The 22,656-nt window shown below is 40.8% G+C and overlaps 1 protein-coding gene across 7 annotated transcripts in view; it reads right to left on the reverse strand.

Moving 5' to 3' along the window:
* Window positions 1-6,731: 6,731 nt before the first annotated feature.
* kcnc3b (potassium voltage-gated channel, Shaw-related subfamily, member 3b) overlaps window positions 6,732-22,656 on the reverse strand; it is a 33,599-nt gene continuing 17,674 nt past the window's right edge. The window contains exons 3-6 of one of the 7 annotated variants that reach the window (XM_088284421.1): window positions 20,465-21,446; window positions 19,154-19,348; window positions 18,252-18,380; window positions 6,732-7,553 (exon numbers count right to left, since the gene is read on the reverse strand). In XM_088284421.1, the coding sequence (XP_088140547.1) occupies window positions 18,259-18,380; window positions 19,154-19,348; window positions 20,465-21,446 (1,299 nt within the window). In that variant the 3' untranslated portion in view covers window positions 6,732-7,553; window positions 18,252-18,258. Of the gene's footprint in view, window positions 7,554-11,077; window positions 11,969-14,224; window positions 14,248-17,634; window positions 18,381-19,153; window positions 19,349-20,464; window positions 21,447-22,656 lie in introns of those variants that run through there. The other 6 variants (XM_088284418.1, XM_088284422.1, XM_088284423.1 and 3 more) reach the window with 6 other exon arrangements.

Consider the following 22,656-nt stretch of genomic DNA (forward strand, 5'->3'; position numbering starts at 1 on the left):
CTCAATGAAACCTCCCCCCCCCCACCCCACCCGCTGTCAGTCCTGCTAAACTCTGACCAGGTTCTGCGCAGATTCCGGCGCCACTTGTATGCTCGGGGAACATCCACAATCTTGTCCGTCCGTGTCGCCTCATGTTTGTCCCGTCTTGAAATTTTTCGGGAATGCTGTTCTGAGGAAATTCAATCTCAGTTCAACCCCTCCCTTGCCCCCCCCCCCCCTCTCATTTTAGCAATGAAGCAACACAACCTTCCGTCTCCGCTATCGAATGTCACGTCTGCATGGGACCCTTCGGTGTTGGTTTCCCTAACAAGCTCCATATTCTGGCCGGAGTTGCTCACAGCCCTCCTATGGAATCCCCCCCCCCCCCCCCCCGAGCCCCCTCCCTCCCTCCAGATCCCTGACAGTTTGTTGCCGCTCAAGTCCATGCGACCTCTGAGTTTACCTCAACATGCCTTCTTCCACCTCAACTTCAAGAGTATCGGGTAAAGCATCTTATGTCAGTCGTCCGTCTTCCACCCGTTCACTGACATCAACTACAAAAAAAAAAAAAAAAAAAAAGAGAAGTTTGTTCAACTAAGTCAGTCCGTTTCAAGATTGTGATCCATGTCAAAAGTGGAAGTCAGGATTTTTTTCTCGAAGGACTTGAACAAAAAAAAAAAAAGGATACATAAACAAGAACAACAAAAATAACGTACATCATTAACACTTTCAGAAATAAAGATATTACTTCCAGTGCATGAACTACGACTCACTTAGGATATCATTAATGTTAATAAAAATAGTCACTGGGTAAAATAACGAAACCCAGCCTGCAGGTACTATTTGTAATGATGTATTGCAGTAAATTTAGTGTCGGGTGTGTAAAACATACCTTAAAAGTCTCTTCTTCCCCCTTGAACTCAACTCGCCAGACAATCCATGACCACTAGAGGGAGTTTTGGACCAAGAGAAGGGAGGGACACAAAAAAAAAACAATCTCTGCCAACATTTGCTGCATTTAGTCACAGGGGCGAAAAGAAATTGCAAAATGGGCTGTTACATTTGATCTTTTATGTCCATATATTTAAATGACTGTACTTATACAGTAATAAATACGAGTAATAACCATACTATGAGGACAGAAGCTGCATGGCTCTAAGGCATGTCATTAACAAATAAATGCAAATATTGTGAGTTCATACCTTATGTCACGGATTAATATCCATGAGGAAGACAGAGGACTCGTCAGACCACAACGTTGTGTCATCTCTATTGTCATTATCAGGGACATAAAAGGGATTGTTGTCATTTTTATTGTTTCTCATTCGATAAATATTCCCCTGGCTGGAAACAAAAGGGCCATTTATGATATGATGCACCTATAAATGCTCATACAATGAATATAAAAAGTCTACACACCCCTGGTCAAATGCCAAGACCAAGGTCAATCACCTTTTCTACCAATTATATATATGAATAACCCGTGTAGCCCAATTGAATTTTTAATTTTTTTTTGTTTTCAAGAGAAAAATTACAAAATAAAGCTGCACAAGTGTGCACACCCTCTTGCTTTGCTCGGAAATTAACCAATCACATTCAAACGCAAACACCGACTGCCATTAGAAGCGTTCATAATTCCATCCACGTATCCACGTGCGGTGATGCGGGGTGTGAACACTTTTGCAACCACATTATTTCTGTTCTTTTTTGTTTTTTTTTATACTCGCCCTCTTGAAAAGATTAAAAACACAATTCAATTGAGTTTTATAGGTTAAGGGTCACTTGCATGGTTAAAAAAATAAATTAAATTGCATCTGAAAAGTAGTGCAGTCTTACTTTGTAAATCCACCGTCTTAGCCCTACAGTCAGTATATAAAGACCTCGCGTATGTCGGCAACTATTCCGTATCGGTTTCAAAATGTCAGATTGGGATGTTAGCTGGCATCCGGCGTCCATGATATCACTTGCTTTACTTCACCGTTCTCAGATATCGTTTGTCAGTTCCAGTCAAATCACAGATCGGCATCACGTGACCCGTTTTTACTTTTCCAAGCGCTATAAGGCTCAAATGCGTCTCCGGCCAAAACAGGAGGCCACTATACAGTAGAAGCTTTTTGGAATGATTGTCGTCCGAATACATCACGCCATTTCCTTTAACTTCCAACTGAATGTGTCATCTTTCACTTCCTCCAAGGACTTCTCATTGTGTTCTCGCTTCAAGTCGGATTAAATCCATCAATGCGCGGCAGGATCGTGTACCCGACTGGAACTCTTACTGTCAGCACGCTCACACGTGCCGCAGAATGTGCTCTCACGAGAATTTAGTCGGAAGTTGAAGCACTAAATTATTCGCCATTCATGCCTTTTGCCGCAATATTAAGGGTCAGGGCGCCGGTGAAAGGAAATATTCCGCAAAAATGGCGGCGACGTTGCTTAAAGGTGGCGAGACATATGTCGGGTTTTCAGTTAAGAAGGTCAGCTTTCTACCAATTTTTTTTTTTCTAACGGGAATTTCCCAGCAGGTCACAAAGTAGCACAAAGGTCATCACATTTTTTTTTCCCCCATTTATTTAAGTTCATCTCAATGATTCGAAGCAATTTTCAACGTCTCTGAAAAAAAAACAAAAGAACCCAAAACAAAAGCATCTCATGACTTATAACCAGTTAATTCAGTCAAGCTGCTATGCAGATTGAGTTCACATTAGTTCATTTTGACATTCATACATTTTTAAGTCTCAGTAGTAGAAATATGTTCAATTATGACACTTTTATTGATATGTTTCTATTTTCTCTCTTCAAAATATAAAAAAGATAGATCATGAACATTCCTTTGAAATATACTTTATACAGTTCTCGATGTGTTACGACATTTCAAAAATAAAACGCGGATACCCCAGTGGCCTCCTGGTCTTTCTGTCTCTCTCCCTTTCGACCGCAGTGCAGTGACTCTCAGTTCGGTTTGATCAATTCGACAATGAACAGACAACTTTTATCTTTGGAAATCTTATGTGGATGCATGACGACGGTCTGCAATATCTCATGTGCGATGAGTGATAGAATAAAAAAAAAAAAAAAAAAAAAAAAAAAAAATCTATGTTGGGATTTTTCAGCAAAATTAATTATTTGGAGTCATAAAGCCAAGACACACAGTCCGAAATATTTGCGTACAGTAAGTGTCAATCGGTGGCATTCCCGGTGCAGATTGCATACAGTTGTCTTTGTATGAATAAACCCGAAACAGTTCCATTCAAACAAAAACATGATTTTTTTTTTTTTTTTTTTTTTTTAAGAGCACATTCCACCCCAAAAGTCACGTTAGCATAGTCTAAACTCAACATTGTGAAGCAATCATGAAAGAAAAATAGACCATGGCATGCTGTTTGAATTTTTTTTTAAATCCCAGGACATGGACGATGATATGTTGTGGACAAAATGTGATGGTTTAAATCAGAAAGAGACATTTCTTGGGCCTTACACACACACGCGCGCACACACACACACACACATTTGGGTGACGATTTTCTGCATGCACCATTTTCACCACTGACCATCGCAGCCATAAATGTCTTTCAAGATGGAAACTGTCAAAAAATAAAGAAATAAATAAATACGAACAATAAGTGAGATTGTCCCCCCCCCTCCCAAAAAAAAAAAAAAAAAAAGAAATCCGAACAATAAGTGAGACTTATACAGTGCTTTTTAGGACACCAAACGTACGTTTTTTTTTTTTTTTTGTTGCAATCAGACCCTGTAATGCTAGCGCAGACTTGTGAGCGTCAGCCGTACAACTTTGCAGGAATGCAAAGAAGAAGCGGTCAGTTGCTGGAGCCCTGAACCAGCAGGGCTTAAAAGAAATTAAATAAACTAAATTAAGAATGAGGTCATGAATCAATCGATCAATCTGCTCTTGGCGGACACTGGGATTTCCTATCTTCACCGAAACACACTTGACTGACATCATTTTTGGAAGCTCTGGGTCTCTCTTGACTGTGCTGCGTGTGACAAGTCGGATGGGATGCTGAATGCAAGACCGCAGAGTTTAAAAAAAAAAAAAAAAAAAGAAAAGTCAAACATACACAATAAGACAAGCTACCTTTACACACGGCGAGTGTGTTGCCATTTGCCTCTGGGAGGAAGACGTTTCTGCTCTACAACACAGCACAGTGGTCATTGTATTGTTTTTCTCGAAATGTTCTCTTTTTTTTTTTTTAGGATTCATGACAAACAGCGGCGGCGAAGAGGCTAGCTCTAAACTCTGTCCTCACTCTCTCGATCAGGTCAGTATGCATGCAGTTTTTTTTTTGTTTTTGTTTTGTTTTACTCTAACACATCACACTGTGGGGTGTTCACATCATTACTTAAGTTTATCATGTCAGAAATAAAAGAGCTTCACACCGACTGCACGTCATCAACACAACCTGAGTCCTTAAAAGCAAACTTTGGAATGACACTTGGTTCCGTGCAAACCTGAAATCTCGGCTGACATCGCTTCATTAAAATGGTCTCATATATATATATATATATATATATATATATATATATATATATATATATATATATATATAAATATATATACACACAAACAGTGGAACCTTAAAGGCCAACAAATTCTGACACAAAAAAAATATGCTCCAAAAAAAGAAAAAAAATACCGTAAAAGTGGTACTAAAAACATTATACGGCAAGACGCAAGCTGTAACAGTTCCGATTTATTTGGGGTTGATCAGAGGCATTTTAAATTGTGGCAGTTGCGTTTCAACATGTCTTCGGATGCAATTGGTTCATTCGGAACGAGCCCCACCCCAGTTGTAAGGGGGGTGTGTGCACTTTTGCAACCACTCTATTTTAGTAATTTATTTTGTACTTAGATCAATTAAGGTGCACAAGGTGTGTTTATTGGTCACGTTAATGGTGGGGAGGAAAAATTAAAAGTTGATCCAGGTCTTCATTTTTGGAATAGCAAGAAAAACTGGCGTTATTTATTATCAACTGAACGATCAGAATCTTCCTGTGTCACTTCTAGGCTCACGACAACGGTCAAAGATGAAACACTCTTGGGGCGCCAATGTAGGATTCAGATCGAAGGACCAAAAAAAAAAACCAGAATGTACAAGGTTTTGGCATGATGACAGCGTTGTTTGGCCTTGAAGGTTACCACTGCATGTACGTCCATCTTTATCTTTCCGCAAAGTGGAACAGAACCGAGCCCACGAAGAGACCCTCTGAGGAATCTAATCTCCAACACTTCTTCGTCCAGTTCGCCCTGCTACAGTCACGTCGCAACTTCTCTTGTATTATTGCCAAAGAAAAAAAAAAAAAAATTAACACCAACTGAGTGTTAATCAAGCAGTCAAAGTACAGAAAGCTCGTTTGTTTTTTGAGTTGCTGCTGCTACGGTCATTGTGCAAACGGTTCGACTTTGCACGCAAGCTAACGGTCGGCAAAGTCTCAGATGATGATGGCGGTGAATGAGATGTTAGGAAAATATAATTATGTTAAAAATAGTCAAACTATGTTGGTATGGATGCCAAACCCTGGAATGAGGAAAGTAGGGCAGTAGAAGCAGAGAGATTTCATCGAACAAAACAGTTCAAGGGTGTACGTTGCAAACATACATGTTTCAATATTCACATTTTTTTTCTCAAACTTTTCAAAACAAAATAGATTTTCTCTTTCATTAGAATCTTTTTTTTTTTTTAAACATGAATTGCATATAACATTTTTTTTTTTAAATTCATTTTATATATCTGTTTTTGTATCTCTAGCACCCTTGTCTTCAACTAAGGGTTTGCAGAAAAGACAGTCATGCAAAGTAGTCATGCTGGTAAACAAAGTTACAAAAATGCATCACCACCCCTCCGGACGCCGCCCCCCCCCCACCTGGCTCCGCCCCTCATTTGTTGAACTTGGGTGGGGGGGGGGTCCATCCATTCCCTTTGATGCATGAGTATGTCTTTGCTCTGTCTCTCCACTTAGTGCATGTGGCCATCTAAGTTACCCCCCCCCCCCTCAACCCCCCCCACCCCCCCTTCCAGGATTCTTTGTTTTTTCATGGCAAATTTTCACATTTTGCATCTGATATTTTTTCCCTCTCATTCCATCCTGGACCAGCATCCTATGCCATACCTAAATTAGTTTTATCAAAATATATATTTGTTCTCTTTTTTTTTTTTTTGTACACTTGCTCTATACTTGGTCCGCTTTGTTGGCTCCGCCTGCCGGGCCGTCCTCATTGTGACATTGACTCGCCAGTGAAGCAGCTCGCTGGCAGCAAGAGGTACCGCAGAGACATTTTGGGCAGTATTCATCTGGGGGTTCTTGTGCCTTGTTGGCAGTGTAGGCCGTTGTGTGTCTTGGGGATTTATTCAACTGATTGGTCCCTTTCGTGGGTGTAAAAAGTGTCCTTGTGGCGTGGGACAGGTGGGGCGGGGAGGTTGGGGGGGGGGGGTGTTTATGTCCATTCCTCCTTTTCATTTGAATTTAAGCAGACTCGTGATTGGACCGAAAGACTTGACGAGTGATCTCGAGCTCCCGTCTCCTCGAGTCTATTTTCTGCTGCAGCCCAAATCGTTCTAATTTTGCTTCAGTGTGTGCTTCACTTAAAAGGCGAGCGGATGCAAGTGGCAGTTCTACCACCCCCCCCCCCCCCCAACCCCTCTCGAGTGGACTCATTTCTGCTAATCTAGATGACATCACAGAAGGTCATTTAGCAGGATTCCCCCCCCAACCCTCTGCCCCCCCCCTTTTTTTTTTTTTTTGCAGTACATGAGAGAAAAAGTCCGGAATGAGGATGCTACATGGGCTTGGTTTCGTCGCAGTAGCTTTCGGATGATCGCGTTTTCGAGAGGTGAATGGAAGACAAAGTTTCAGAGGCAACTTGATCTTTATGCGGGTCGTTTGAAAGTAATTATCCTTGAAGGTTAAGATCTACGTCTCTCATGTAATGTCGGGGGGGGGAGGGGGGGGGATTACGTATTTTCTGGAAAGGATCTCGGGAGGGCCGTGACCTCTAAACGGCAGAAATCCTTCACTTTTTCGTCATTTCAAGTCGTTTCCCAGCCAACTGATGCTACAGTGCTAGCAGAGATGCTACATTGTTCATTCAGTCCCTTGTAAAGACAAGTTTTTTTTTTTTTTTTGTTCCGGAAACATGTTGATGGTGATGTCATCTGGAATGTGTCATCAGGAGTCCTTTTTTTTTTCCCCTCCCAAAGTGTGTCAGTGCAATGCTCAGTCTATCGGCCCAAAAAGGGTGGAGGAGAAAAAGGAAAAAAAAAAAAAAAAAAAAAAGGTCTGTCAGACAGATGTCAAAAAAGGTGGTCGTCGGAGTTCCGAGAGGCTACTTTGGTAACGACGTGAGCAGGAGCAGACCGTGTGAATTTTTTGGAATTCATGATTTTAAACGTGAGGCCTCTCGCCCTCTCTCTTTTTCCTTTCTGGTCACCCGCAACGATCTCCTTTAAAACGTCGATCCACGTCACGCTCGCCGCCTACGTGGCTCCCGCCGCAAATATGTGTTAACCGCTTTAATGACTCCTCGTTACAGAGAGAAGGCCAACGCTAGAAACTTAACACTGTGAAGACAAGAACAGAAAGTCAGGAATAATCACACTCAGCTGACAAATCAGGAATGTGAAACAGTCAGATTGCAAGTTAGCACATTGTTCGGTTGGCTTATAGAAGTGTTCCACTAATATAAACCAACCTGCGAGCATTTTTTATTAATTTCTTTTTTTGCCAATTGCAATTATTATTTTTTTTTTTTTGCCAATTGCAATTTAAATTTTTTTTATTTTTATATTTTTGCCAATTGCAATTTATTTAATTTTTTTTACCAATTGCAATTATTATTTTTTTTTGCCAATTGCTATTTATTTATTTATTATTTTTGCCAATTGCAATTTATTTATTTTTTGCCAATTGCAATTATTATTTTTTTTTTGCCAATTCCTATCTATTTATTTTATTATTTTTGCCAATTGCAATTTCTTTATTTTTTGCCAATTGCAATTTATTTCATTTTTTTTTACCAATTGCAATTATTATTTTTTTTTGCCAATTGCTATTTATTTATTTATTTTTTTTGCCAATTGCTATTTCTTTATTTTTTGCCAATTGCAATTTAATCGTTTTTTTTTTTTTTGCATTTCAATCAAGTAGGGAAGTAATCAGCATTACCTGCGTGCACGGCCGTTTAACTGTCAGAATAAAGTGCAACAATATGAAAACGACGACAAGACAGATGGACACACACACAAATATATGTGATGTTGTTCATGGGCACATTAGAAGAATCCTCCGAAGAAAGTAAATGCCACCTAAGAGTCTGAACCGCCATGCTGACGTGATTGTTGGACAAGAAAACGACATTTAGAGCAGACAAGTCTCGCACGTACGAGCGGGCTCGCTGATTAAAACACTCGGGTGGTATTAGAACAAAACAATTATTTTCTGGTACACGTCATGTACACACACAGTTTTGAGGTGGTTCTTCTGTCTGGCTTCACCGTCTTCGGACACCGTTGACTTCAAGGAAAATCTGCTTGGGGAATACCAACCAAAATTCAAAAGTTGCTTTTCAATTGAGGTCCAGTTTTTATTTTTACAGTTTACTCAAGCTGGTGTGAATTTTTACACCGTACTTAGTTAATGCTATACAATGTCATATTTATTACATTTATCGGCTGATTAAAATCCCGCATTGCCACTTTTTCCTAATGAGGAAGCTGTCGAAAAACGAACCACGTTGCCCGTGTGTTTTCACGGTCACACATTTAGGGAATAATACACTGTATGAGTGTCGTATTAATAGAGATTAAAAGATTAAGTTTGATGATGATTTGGAGCTCAGTCTGCAAAAAAAAAAAAAAAAGCCCGTATTCATCATCTAGGTAATTTTTTTACAGAGCGGCAGCAAATAATGATCTAATTGGCATTCTTGATACAAAATTTGATGAGGAGAAAAAATATCATTCTAAATTAGGACTGTAGTATTGCTTTTTTTCTTTTTTTTTTCCAAACACAAGTCAATCGACATGTTCACGATTTAGAGAGCTAAACGGATGTATTAGACCAGCTGACTAAATTTACAGCATTGCTAAACATCAATATCATTTTTTTTTTCATGTGACAATTATTACATTTGTATGTTAAAGCACTTGCTAAAACAATTATTTTGAAATTCCTCATTTCTGGAAATTGAGAAAGACTGCATCAAAGCACTCGATGGTCGGGTTCGCTGCGTCTAATACATCCGTGAAGCACTTGACAGTACATCTTACAGTTCAAGCAAAACAAACAAAGTGAGTTTAGAAAAATCAGAGCGATAGGAAAATAATCCCAAAAATAATTCAATCCAAAAAATTTGCCAACACAATGTGTACATCTATTAAATTTCATGTGACTTTAATGTCTTCGCGTGTGTCGATACAGATATGAACGTGATGAATACTGCCGACCGCATCGCTTTGAAAGTCGTAGCACAGTACAGAGACGGGAGCTAGTTAAATCTAGCTAATTAAAGATCAACTCCTAAAGTGACATCAGAACCTCGACGGGCCTCATGGAGGCACTTTCTCGACGTCTGCCGCTCCCTTTTGTTTTTTTTCATTTTTTTCATTTTTGAAACTTTGTGTTCTCGCCACTTTCGCAACACAATTCAAGGCAAAGCATACAAGAGCTCGGCTAAGAAAAAAAAAAAAAAAAGGGTCCTTAAAACAAAAACAAGTACAGTAAAAGACTCAGGGACATTTCTTTTGACTACTTTTCAAACATTCCACCCCCCCCCCCAAAAAAAAAAGGAACATTGTCATCACATCCACATTGTGGAAAAAGGGAGTGTTTGTGTGCTACATTTTTTTTTTTTTTTTTACCAAAGCTTTTATCCACTGAGAGCAAGCAAGTATTATGTACGGGACGAACAAGGGCATTCAAGCGTGGACGCATAGTGCCCATTAGTAGAGCACAATGTGGCTTTTTTCTGCAACTTAAATCGAATTGGAAATTCCCCCCCCCCCCCGCCACCCCAGAATTGCCTTCTTCATAGTGTGTGGATTATGCCGAAACTGCAAAAAAAAAAAAAAAAGCAGCACTGACTTGTTTATTTTTCTTTTCACAGTAGTTTTAAGCAAATCCAAAAGCTGTACATATTCACAATCCTCGGACGAGCCAAGCATGCATGACTGCGAAACGTTCTAAATGGAAAAGTTCAACGTTGACCTCGGAAGCACATTGATTTATCATTTGATTTGTACTTTTTTTTTTTTTTTTTAAATAAGCAATCGTGACTCTCGCATCACTCGGAACAAAAAGCATTGTCTGGTGAGTCAAAAACGAAAAAGTTTGCAAAGTAAAGTATTTAAATGTACGCACAACATCGAAAAGCTCAAACTGGCGCATTATTTTTGTACTCAACACTGATTCATAAGTCCGTGCATTTTAAAAAAAAATATTGACCCAAAAAAAAAAAAAAAGAGAGATATTTACAAATGTACTTTATGTGCACAGGCCGCTCTCCAGCATAAAAAGAATATTGCACGTTCCTTGCATATGTAAAGGAGATTAACTAACCTGAATGCATTTATTAATTTATTATTAAATGTCATCAATAATCAATGAGGCGTTTATTGCACTTTTTCAAAGAGATTTTTTTTAGAGATTAATGTCGTATTTCATTTGCACAGCTGACTTGTTTAGTTACATGCGGCGGAGGGCGGCGAAGCTGTGCGTCAGAGGCGAGACAGACCGCTATTGCTAATGAGCGCAGCCCGGCGGATCAGCAGGAGGGAATGCTGCGCCGTTGTGGGAATGATTTAAGGTGCCTAAATTTTAATCGCAGCAAAATAAAAAAAAAAATAAAAAATTATTAACGTTTCATTACAGTTTGACAATTAGAATTAGGAATTGTTTCACATTTTTGATTGCAGTGATTCCCAAACATATCTTCACTGAATGGGTCCAAAAATGATAAATAAAATTTAAATGGTGACTCAATGCTCTTTGAAAATAGCGGATATAAAAAAAAGTGTACACACCCCTGTTTGAAAACTGTTTCCACCTTTAATGTAATCCATCACATGTACAACGATTTCTTTTTTGGGGGGGGGGGAATGAAATAATAATAATAAGCAACCGAGATAATGTGGTTGCATAAGTTTGCACACCCTCTTATAACTGGGATGTGGCTGTGTGCGGAATTAACCAATCACATTCAAACACAAGTTGGAGTCGGCATACGTTGAAGTGATTCAACACAAATAAATGTTTGTCGGGTGCCAAGAAGAACGGCTAATTGAGGTGTGGTGGTTTCAGGTGTGATGAAGAAATAATAATAATTATTTTAATAAAAAAAAAATCATTCATCTTGCATTTGAACAGGGGTGGGTCAACTTTTTATTCACAACCTAATCAATCCCCGTTTTCACTTTTTGTGGTGTGCCATAATATTTTTCGAGTGCAAAATTTGTGCAGAGGCTCAAGAAAAGGTTGGGAAACGTTGGTCGGATGTTCACAATTAATGTTCACAACACATCAAAACAGATGCCGGGGAACAGGAAATGCTAATCGTTTTTTTTTTAGGTTGCGATACGATTCCGTTTGCCAAACAAAGTCTTTATATTTAGTCTAATGACAAATCTAACTTATTATTCTTTTTTTTTTTAAAGCCTATTTGCTAAGATGACGCATGCATCATAAACCTTTAAATTCACAAGACAAGAGGTCATTTTGTTTACATTCATGTTGACGTGATCTTATTGCTATCAGTTTTGCCCGTGCGATCCGAGACTTTTAACGCCAGCCGGGGCCCGGCATCCCATCTTGTGCAGCCTTCCCTGCTACAAAATGGAAGGGATGGGGGAACGGCAACGGCGCAACGGGCCCGGTGCCTCGTAGGTTTCGAAAGGTGGGCTCGTGATGGGAGCTAGCCGCAGAGACGAGCCGGACAACCCTGTGACGTTTGTCAGACTGCGAGATTTCTCGTAGTTTGTGGCTACATTTCACGACATTGGTGAACCGTGTGTGCGTGTGCGTGAACACAAAATGGATGTTGTAATTGAGCACGTTTGAAGAACATTTTCCCAAAGTTAGTGGTTTTCACACAAGATTTCAACATGAAAAGAAAATGAAAAGAAGCATGTTAGCGAAAGGAAGAGAGTAAATTCAAAATGTCATGAAATCATAAAGACATACGAAAGGAGAGACAGACACAGACAAGACAGACAAGACAAAACAAGAAAATGCGAGTTATGACATGTTTGGGTTTTTTTTTTGTTGTTTTTTTTTCAAAACAGAAAAGCATACAAGTTTGATCTGATATCCTTTAAAGGCCCATTGAATAAAGCAGCCGTCATTGTTTTGCGTGTCGTATTACGTACGGGTGCTTTAGACAACACCGGGCCAAGACAGTTGAAAATAATCCCATTTATTTGATACAATATGAGTTGACTACATGAAGTTTCCAGATAAATACAACCATGGCCACAAGAACAAGGGGATTTTTCCATCGACTTCTATTTTGTAGTTACTGTCATCCAAACAAAAAAAAAATTAATAAATTTATTTATTTATGTTAATTAATTAATTAATGAATTTATGTATTTATTTATGTGTTAATTTATTTATTTTTTAAATTTATTTATTTATTTGACTTACTATGCTCACCAACTGGAATTAATAATATTTCCTCAAATAGACGCCAGCAGTGAGATATTTACTTAATTTACCGTCATTTAATGCATACATTTGATATACAATATTAAATGGAATTATAATATAATATTATGTGCCACCATGCTGCCCAGTGTGTGTTCATTGGAAAATAAAATCAGGCATTAAATTTATGAAGGTGACATATGCAGTTGGCTGTAATTGAAACAAATACACAAGTCAAATTTGTCTCTAACGTCAGCGCCAGCCATTTTAATTGAGCCAAACCCAAACCTATATTGTGCAATGTCACAATGATAAATCTTTTTTTTTTTTTTTTTTATAACACCCATGTTCGTGTAGCCTCAGATTACAAAATACCACTAAGGAAATTATGCCTAACTGTATCACTCAGTTTAACATTAAGATTTTGCATATTGTAAACTTCAGATGGCCAACAATAAACAAAAAAAAAATTCTCACAAGGTTTAAAACGCCTCCAAATCTCAAAAGAATCTGTTCCAGAGATCTTTTTTTTTTAATGACACTCGATTGTTGGGCACTGACAAAATTCAGCACTACTATTACCAATTTCCTTGTGTCCCTTCCCGCTGTAAGTTTCACGAATTTTTAACCAAATGAAGCGAAAAGTGAACTACAGGTGTTTGGGGGTTTTTCCCGCCCAAAAATAGTCATTTTCTTCATTTTTTTCCGCACGACCGGACAAAAGCAAGCCGTGGTGCAGCGCTCGCACTTCAATAACACTTTGCTTGACCCAACCATAAATAAAAGCCCTTTTCTTGCCTCTTTTTTTTTTTTTTGGGGTAAACTGACTCACTCAAACACATTAGCCAAATGGTGACTCTGTAAAATATTGATGATGCGTTTTCTAGGGCTGAACTTTTCAAAAAATAAATATATAAATAAATAAATAAAATGAAAGCTTTTGCAGGGAGATTTTTGGAAATCGCGTGGCCCCCAAAAGTAGCGACAAAAGGGTCCGCGTACGTATAAAATAGCAGCTTTCGATTTAACGCTTATTTTTGGGGGGATGTGCAGCAGGTTCAAAAAGTTTTTAGCTCATTTTAAAGAAGCTGAATTGCGTCTGGTAATAAAAGGAGAAAAAAAAGTCGGCGGTACAAAGCTGTTAAAAAAAAAAAAGAAATAGTTGCGTCCCAGTTATGTTGAATTTGAAACACTTGTCAAGTGTGAATCAATGAGTCGTCATATGTGGAACATGAAATAGATGAAGAATGAGGTTGTGAGTATTTTTCCATATACATACATAAATATTTTCTGTATCGGATTGTTGCGGTTTCCCGTAGTAAATTCGGACTCAAAGCTGGTCCTTCCCGTTTTTTTATGTATGTATGACAGCATGAGTGACCACAAAAAAAAAAAGAAGACAACCAAAAAAAGTGTTTCTCAGCCACTGCAGTCTGTCACGGCAACTCATCGCCATGGTAACGCGTGTATTTACTTAGAAACGTGTACACTTTGCTACTTTGGGCTTCTTTATCAGGGGGAAATAGTCGCATGTGGCTCGTTAACGAAGGAGGGGAGTGCATATGCGGTACCTACCTACAGTCAGACTTTAAGATACACTTGCACTGCAGTGGCGGCCTGGAGATGGGATGGAAGAATGAGCGTTAATCACGGAAGGTGATGCTGATGGAGAAGGGAAGCACACAAAGAGGAAAAAAAAAAAAAAAAGAGAGGAAAACACTGCAAATAATCGGACTAGACTCATCCACAAAATACCCACCGAAAAATAAATAAAAAATTCCTAAAAACGTGCATTTATTTAACTCATTTAATGCCATTGACGGCTAAAGACGTCAAAGATCCATTTTGTTCTTTTTTTTTTATTTTATTTTACTCGTCTGGTACTTTTGATTTTTGTACACATTTATATTTTCTCTTACAACGTATACAATGTGTCTGGCTTTTTTTTTTCCAGGCATGCACAAGAACACATAAAGTCTTATAATGTGGTATGACGGTGCGCGCCTGCTCTTTCAGTCTCCTGTAGCGAGGGCCACAAGCTACATGAGATCAATTGCCCGTTAAAGATGCTGCGACTCCTGTTACCAATAATTAAAACGATTGATTCGCTTGTGACCGCAATCCAGAGCAGGAAAGGAAATGTGGCCAGTTTATTAGGCACACCTCATCTGCAAGTCAGTGATCTAGTGACAAAGCGTATACGAGTCGGCGGTGCTGCCCAAAAGGTCGCATTATATCCGAGGTTCTCATATTGCGTTGTAGTATCTGGATGAGTTGTAAAAAAAAATAATTTGCAGGAAGTGGACTAATATGTTTAAATGACAGCTTTCGATTTTTGTCATCGTATGCTGGTTGGCGATGGTGGGAAGCTTCGTTATTTTTTTTTTCCAGATTACGATTTACTGGACAAACACAGCCCAGGTGTTGCGTTGGGTCAGACAGATTTGCCTAAACTTTGATTAGCATGTTGCTAATTATTGCTGAAGCAAACTAAATCTGGCTCCGAATAAAAGTCATATTTGCAGTTTATCGTGATGAGGTGATATGACAATGGAGACAAGTGTTATCACTTCACAATATGTATCATTTATACCAAAAAAATTATAAATAAAATATTATAGAAACTAGCCATAATTAATCATTTGAAATTAAATAATTTGATACTACAGAGACTAATAGCAAGGCGTGCTTTAAAGAAAACGATATATCGCAATATTCTGTATTTATTCAAATTATTTTTTTGGCCTATTTTCGTGATTGCATTTTGCAAAGTGGTTTTGAAACTCATCGAAGGACACGACAAGTCTGTTACACAAAACTCAAGATGGAACCTGACAGTAAAAGACACCAAAAATGTAAATATATATAACTTAGTCCTATTAAATCTACAAGAAACAAAACACAAAAACTACAAATAAACATCATACAAGAAACACAGCACAAAAAAAACACACACAAAAAAAACAAGAAAATGAAGTTGCACAAAACTTGCACACAAATAAATAAATCATGAAATATATTAAAAAAAAAAAAAAAAGTATAAAATAAGCTACCCTGAAAGAGAAGAAATAAGATGGAGCTCTTTGCCGTCGAAGGTTTCCAGTAGTCAACTTTGTAAACCGTATCACGTGAGCCATGCATAGACTGCATCGAGAGCACAGGAAGCCAGATGGCCCACAATCAAAATTGGAGGAACACGGAAAGCTTTCCAAAAGAACTTGGCAAAGACACCGGAAGCGTTTATCAAGGAAAGGAAATCATACCTGCAGCACACAAGAATAACTTTGGAATCCCTCTTTAAAAAAAAAAAAACAGGAAGACAACTCCTCGTCGAATGTTTCGATTAGCTAAAATTAAGGGAAAATAGCACTCGATAAAAATGTTGAAAGAATTAGAACACCAGCGTGAGCCTGTCGATTGAGTTTTGCATTGCGCGTTAGCATTAAGCTAGCAGAAGACAAAATTGTGCGGTTGTCTTGAAATTTTAATCACGTGTAGTTCTCTTTGTTTTCTGTTCAAATATATAGTTTGGATCGATTAGAACATATTAAATTATGCTTCTTACTGGTGCTAATTTTCCAATTTGGTGCGATTGAATCCTGATTTGCTTTAAAGAGGGATTTATTGGCGCTTATTAATTTCTACTTCCTGTGTTTCTAATCTTGGACTTTATTGTGCAAAGTCTTTCCGTTACCAAGTGTGGCGTCAAGCGGCATTTCTTTGCGTTTCTTTCGAGCTGGCAGCGCAGGAAGCAAAGAGTTATGAAGCTTTGGGCTACACTTGGCACTGAAAGCGCACTCGCACGGTCCCGGGAATAGTATTTCCGAAGCATTAAGCGCCAGCGACACCGTGTTCGATCTACGTGATGATGATGATGACAGCAGGAACCTGATTGATGAAGGTCATAAAGCACAAAGCTGAGGTCTTGCACTGAGTGTGTTTGGCTTTTCGGCAGCGTGGCGTCGTTTCCAGAAGTACTATCCCCTTTTTGACCTTAATGTCTCTCCCCCCCCCCCCCCTTTACCCTCAGTGACCTCGGGCCTTGGGGGTGGAAAAATGACACTTTTGAATAACAGGATGCATTTGGAAAGACCAATCAATCATTCTGTACACGATATGGGCAAAAGTCACGAGGCACATTTTCGGATCAGATAATTAAGGAATTGGAAGTCAGACTTGAGCTAAATAAAAAATAAATAAATAAATAATAAAATGTTGCAGAAAGTCTGAGTGAAAGTTGTGATATTTTAAAATTTCCTAATTCCTGCACAGTTGTCTCAGTACTGTTATTTGCATTAGCGTATATCTAGATCAGGCGTGGGCAAACTACGGCCCGGGGGCCACATGCGGCCCATCAAACGTTTTAATCTGGCCCGCCGATTGTGAAAAATATTAAATGAATAAACCTTGTTATTGTTTTATTTTCTAAATGTTGTGTTTTTTTCAAAACCATATATTTTATTGTAACGCTTTTGTCACTTTCATTTAAAATTAAATGATTTTTTTTTTTTTTTTTTTTTTTTTCCGATGGCTGCCAGGATGGCCGAGTGGTCTAAGGCGCCGCGTTCAGGACCCAGTCTCCCCAGGAGGCCTGGGTTCGAATCTCGAATTTCCCCATTGTGGGACTAATAAAGGGAATTATTATATTATTATTATATTATTATTATATTATCTGCTCCAGGTCTGGCCCGTCTGTCAAATTTTAGAACCCATTGTGGCCTGCCAATCAAAAAGTTTGCCCACCCCTGATCTAGATGTTCGTGTAGGACAAAAGGATAGATCTTGAGGAAAAAAAAAAATAAGACAAGAAAAGTAGTAGTAGCTTAAATCCGGAACATTCTTGTAAGTTCTCCACATTTCTTCGACAACAAATTTTCGGACTCAATTTTGGCAACTGTGTACGCAAAATAAATTTTTCATACGTATTACAGAGTTGCAGTGCATTTTTCCCGAGGCTGAGGCCAGTGGGGGGGGGGTGCGAGGGGGAGTCACATCTTTAAAAACACATTGTCGAGGGCGTAAGAACCAAAAGTAAGCCACACACGACAACACGAACACGACACGCAGACGGCAGTGAGACTGTGTGTGTGCGTGTGTGTAAAACGTGTAAGAATGAAAGAGCCCACATACACACGCGTGATATGACACAACCTGAAGGGAGAGACAACAACAACAACAACAACAACAGAGGCACGTCAGGACCACAACCACGTGAACCGCGACTTGCCGTTTTCTTCAAATCTGTGCTGCGTTATTGACACAAACGTCTCGGTGGCGTTTTACGACGAGCGCAAAGCGGCCAAGATGCTTGGGCTGAGGTTGAGGGTTTTAATGCGCAGAACAATTCAAGCCAACAAAGTGACGTGGTCGCGCCCTAACCTCAGCTCAAGAGCCTGCACATTTGACGACACAAAGCGGGGGCGGGGGCGTGTGTGTGTGCGTGTGCGCGTGAGATTGCAGGTGTGCATTTTGTATTCTGCTGTCGTTGACATCACTGCAATGATGCAACACACGATGGAGAGCCAGATGGAGTTGAATGGACACTCGAAGCCGAACGTGAAGCTTGGGCTCTTTTTTTTTTTTTTTTTTATTGATTGATTGATTCGATTTTGCATGGTTACCTCTGCGCTATGGTTTGATCCAGGAGGAGGTGGAGTTTGCATTGAGGTCCTGCTGTAACAGAGACCCTTCCATCTTATACCAATCCTCCGTCAGAGGGGAGTCTGGGCTGGGTGCCAGGGCTGCTGCCTCTAGTTTGTCGTCAACAAGGGGGGTGTTGAAAAGTTTGGAGGGAGTGCGAGGGAGCGTTCGGGGGCAGGTTGTCGGCAGCGGTGGTTTGATTGCGATGAGTGGCGGGCGGATGGATGGGTGAAGGTGTTAGGTTGTCATGAGCACAAAGATGATGGCAGAAATTAAAAGAGGGGAGGGGAGGGAGTGAGGGAGGGGGTATGAGGGGGGGGGGAGGGTTGATGTGGCACAAAGGAGAAAAGGGAATGGAATATGGGGGCATGGATTTATCCCGGGGAAGGGAAGGAGGAAGGGGCATGAAGGGGTGAAGGTTAAGAGGGGGGGGGGGGGGAATGACCAAATAAGATGGGGGAGGGAGGAGAGAGAAACAGAAGTGACGAGAAGTAAATTAATGCATGGTCAACTGTCTGAGTCCAGAAGACAGAGAAAGACTTTTTATGAGCATGGATGGATGTCACAGTACGGACAACCAAACGCACGGACGGACGCCATGGAAAGATGGAGCGAGTCAAACAAAGCAACCAAACCAAGGAGACCCACAGAAAAAAAAATAATTCACGGTCAGACACGCATAATCAAACCAAGCGGCGATGGCACACGGACAACATGGATGGAGAGAGGCGCTAACAAACAAGAGCAGAGCACAAGAGCTGAGTGTGCATGTGAGTCTGGGATTGGATCCTCCTCTGAGTGTGCACTCTGGTGTCGAAAGCAGCCCTCTCCAAATGTTTACACAACATGTTTGCGTCCGTCGGTGTCCGGATGCCAGACGTACCTTTGCGCACATTCCCATCCGTGGCTCGGAATTCCCTGGTGTTAAGCAGGAAGCAGGCCCGGTCCTGCTGGTAGCGTTCCCGGGTGGGACCCCGCCCGATGGGGCTCCGCTCGTCAGGGCTGAGCACCTGGTCGATGGTGGGGCAGTCTTCGTTGGCGAGCGCGGCCGAGGCGGCGTCGCCGTTCTGCTTGGAATCTGCACGAGGAACAATGTCACCTTTAGTGCAATGAAAACCTGGATCACATTTTTTTCCCCACATTACTGCCATTGACGGCTAAAGGCGTCAAAGATTTTTTTTTAACTCGGCTGGTAGCGAATGAGTCCACAAATTCAACATATTGTAGCTAAAAAAAAAAAGTTATACAGAACGAACAAGGGGGTGCTCATAGTCGTGATGGGTAAACGAAGCTCCTGTAGATGGCGCTCTCTGTTCAACATTGGCCTGAAAGCTCACTGACCTGCCATTTTTTTGAAACCCTTTATTTAAACCAACATCGCCATCTAGAGGCCTTAAAAATACAACAACTGGTTCATGAAGCAAATTTGAAGCTTTATTTTCCCATCACTAGCTCATAGGGGTAGTGAAAAGTGTAAATTTGTCAAATTCAGCCAAATCACAAAAATCCTGATCGAATTCGCTTTTGAATTATCAAACGAGGAATTTTGATGAAGTAGAGGAAAGCAAGACAGGACAAAATGCCACAAAAACTGCTGAGAGGCGCAATAATTTTGGAGCTCCCCGACGACCAACGTGATGCATTAAAGGAGAACCGACACCCGTAAAAAGCAATCAAAGCGCCAAATGACCCCCCCTTCCTGCTTTTATTGGCGAAACCGCCGAGAAAATATGCCAAGTCAGCACCATTTGAAAAGCATGCAGCTGTTTTAATAGATAATTGACTTTACTCTCCCCCCTCTGCCGTCGCAGAGTGTTTATTTGTTCCTGGCTGGCAGATGGACGCCGGAAGGCAAGCGTGGAACTCGCAGTTGATAATAAATTTACACGTGAGTTCTGATGGGCCAGCTGATTTCTCCAGGGTGGATCCAGAATGAACGGGCCGTGTTCTTACAGGAAATACCTACACTTTAAACGTGTTAGCGTGCCTCATTGTTGGCAATAAGTGCATGCAAGTCACCGGTGAGAAAGGCATGCTGCAAAACTGCAAACGGACACAACTTGGGGATGTTCATTTTTAACTCATTGACTGCCATTGACGGCTAAAGACGTCAAAGATCCATTTATTTATTTTTTTTTTACTTGGCTGGTAGTGAATGAGTTAATTAAAGAGGGAGAAAAAAGAAACAGCTCACCTCTGTTAATCTCGATAATTTCTTCCTGGGCGAGAGGACAGTCACCCCCGAGGCCTCCCGAGCCCATCACTCCACCCAGGACGTTTCCCAAGAGCCTTTGCGGTGAGGCAGTAGCCATGGCCAGAGCGTCCGGCTTGCAGTAGTTGGGAGACCCCGGCTGAGGCGCTCTCGGAATATGTTTGTTCTTCTTTTTGGGCAACTTTTGTTTGGCCATGGCCAGCGAGTAGTACATGCCGAAGTTGTTGACGATGACGGGAACGGGCATGGCGATGGTCAGCACGCCGGCCAAGGCGCAAAGAGCCCCCACCAGCATCCCCGACCACGTCTGCGGGTACATATCTCCGTAGCCCAACGTGGTCATGGTCACCACGGCCCACCAGAACCCGATGGGGATGTTCTTGAAGTTGGTGTGGGCGTTGGCTGCCGGGTCGTCCGGGTGGGCGCCGATCCTCTCGGCGTAGTAAATCATGGTGGCGAAGATCAGGACGCCGAGCGCTAAGAAGATGATGAGCAGGAGGAATTCATTGGTGCTAGCGCGGAGGGTGTGGCCGAGGACGCGCAGACCCACAAAGTGGCGGGTCAGCTTGAAGATTCGGAGGATGCGGACGAACCGCACGACGCGGAGGAATCCCAGGACGTCCTTGGCGGCTTTGGAGGAGAGGCCGCTCAAGCCCACCTCCAGATAGAAGGGCAGGATGGCCACAAAGTCGATGATGTTGAGGGTGCTTTTGAAGAACTCCACCTTGTCGGGGCAGAAGATGACTCGCAGGAGGACCTCGATGGTGAACCAGATGACGCACACGCCCTCCACGTACGTCAGCCAGCTGTCGGTCACCACCTCGTAGACGATCTCCTCGCGCGTCAGGTTCCCCACCGTCACGTTCTCCGTCTTGTTGAGGATGGTGTTGAAGGCCTCATGCGTCTCCATGCAGAAGGTGGAGATGGAGATGAGGATGAAGAATAGCGAGCCGAACGCCACGTACTGGGAAGGGGACCAACAAGAGAAACGGATTAATATTGCATTCATGGAATAAAAATTAATCAGAATAATCCAACCGGTTTTTCAGCTATCCAAGATGGATGACATTTTGTGTCAGTGTGTCCTCGGGCTCGCATTGTGAACGTCACGTGACCAAACCCAGAAAACAGGTTACACTTTGACTTAGTTGATTACGCCAAAACAAAGATCAATTCATACTCATTTTACAGGATTAGTCTTAAGAAAATAAAAATTTAAAAAAATTAAAAAAATAAATTTAAAAAAAATTAAATAAAAATAAAATCATTGATTTGGTAACAGCAGAAGACTCTGGAATTACCACTTCCAACCCAGGCTAAACTTAACTTCTCCCAGACATAAAAACTGTTTCAATGTGTCAGCTGAACATAATTCATTAACAGCAGTTACTACTTTCCTATCATCGCCCGTGAAATTTTCATGACACAATCATTTAAAAAAAAAAAATCTAATTTTAACATTTTATAATTCACACTAAAAGATAGCGATCTGTCTCAGTTCACTTGACGCGTGCGTATATTGCACTAAAGGCTAAAATCATCCAGGAGATAAGTCAAATCTCTGGACTTTAATTTAATCAGATCGCAGGTGTTGCCCGAGTTCGGGTCCGGGTGGAGTTAGAGAAATGGGATAAGGAAGGAACGCGAGCTAATTAATTAATAAATTAGAAAAAAAATTCCAAAAACTACACAAATGCATTTTGCACTATTTAAAGTGGCACTTTTAATTTAAAAAAAAAAATTTGACTGCAAATGCAGTTGCTCAGCACACTTGAGCCCCTCATAAAAGCTCTGTACCCTCCTCGTGAGTTTATTTCCCCAAGCACGGAGACATGAAGGCAATTTTCGCTTTCCACATGTACCGAAGCAATTGTCAATGAATCGATTCCATGGTGTGTGCGGTTAGCGCACAATCTTTCCCTGGTGCAGTCCGTTTCCAGGGGGGCCGCAGTGTGTATTTATAGACGCAGTATACTTTGTGCTTCATCAAATAAATAATAAAACACAGACATGGCCCAAAGAGCCAAAAAAAAAAAAAAGAAAAAAAAGAAAGAGGAAGGTAATTCATACTTGAGTGGAGTCCGTATAGAAGGAGCCTGAGTGCCCTTCGTGTATCGTGCGTGCCACCGTGTATTTTGGACTTTGTGCATACGCACAACAAACTCCCTGAAAAC

Source organism: Idiotropiscis lumnitzeri, chromosome 20 (genome assembly GCF_059441095.1).
Source record: "Idiotropiscis lumnitzeri isolate Australia: NSW breed Sydney's pygmy pipehorse chromosome 20, RoL_Ilum_1.0, whole genome shotgun sequence".
Classification (NCBI taxonomy): Eukaryota; Metazoa; Chordata; class Actinopteri; order Syngnathiformes; family Syngnathidae; genus Idiotropiscis; species Idiotropiscis lumnitzeri.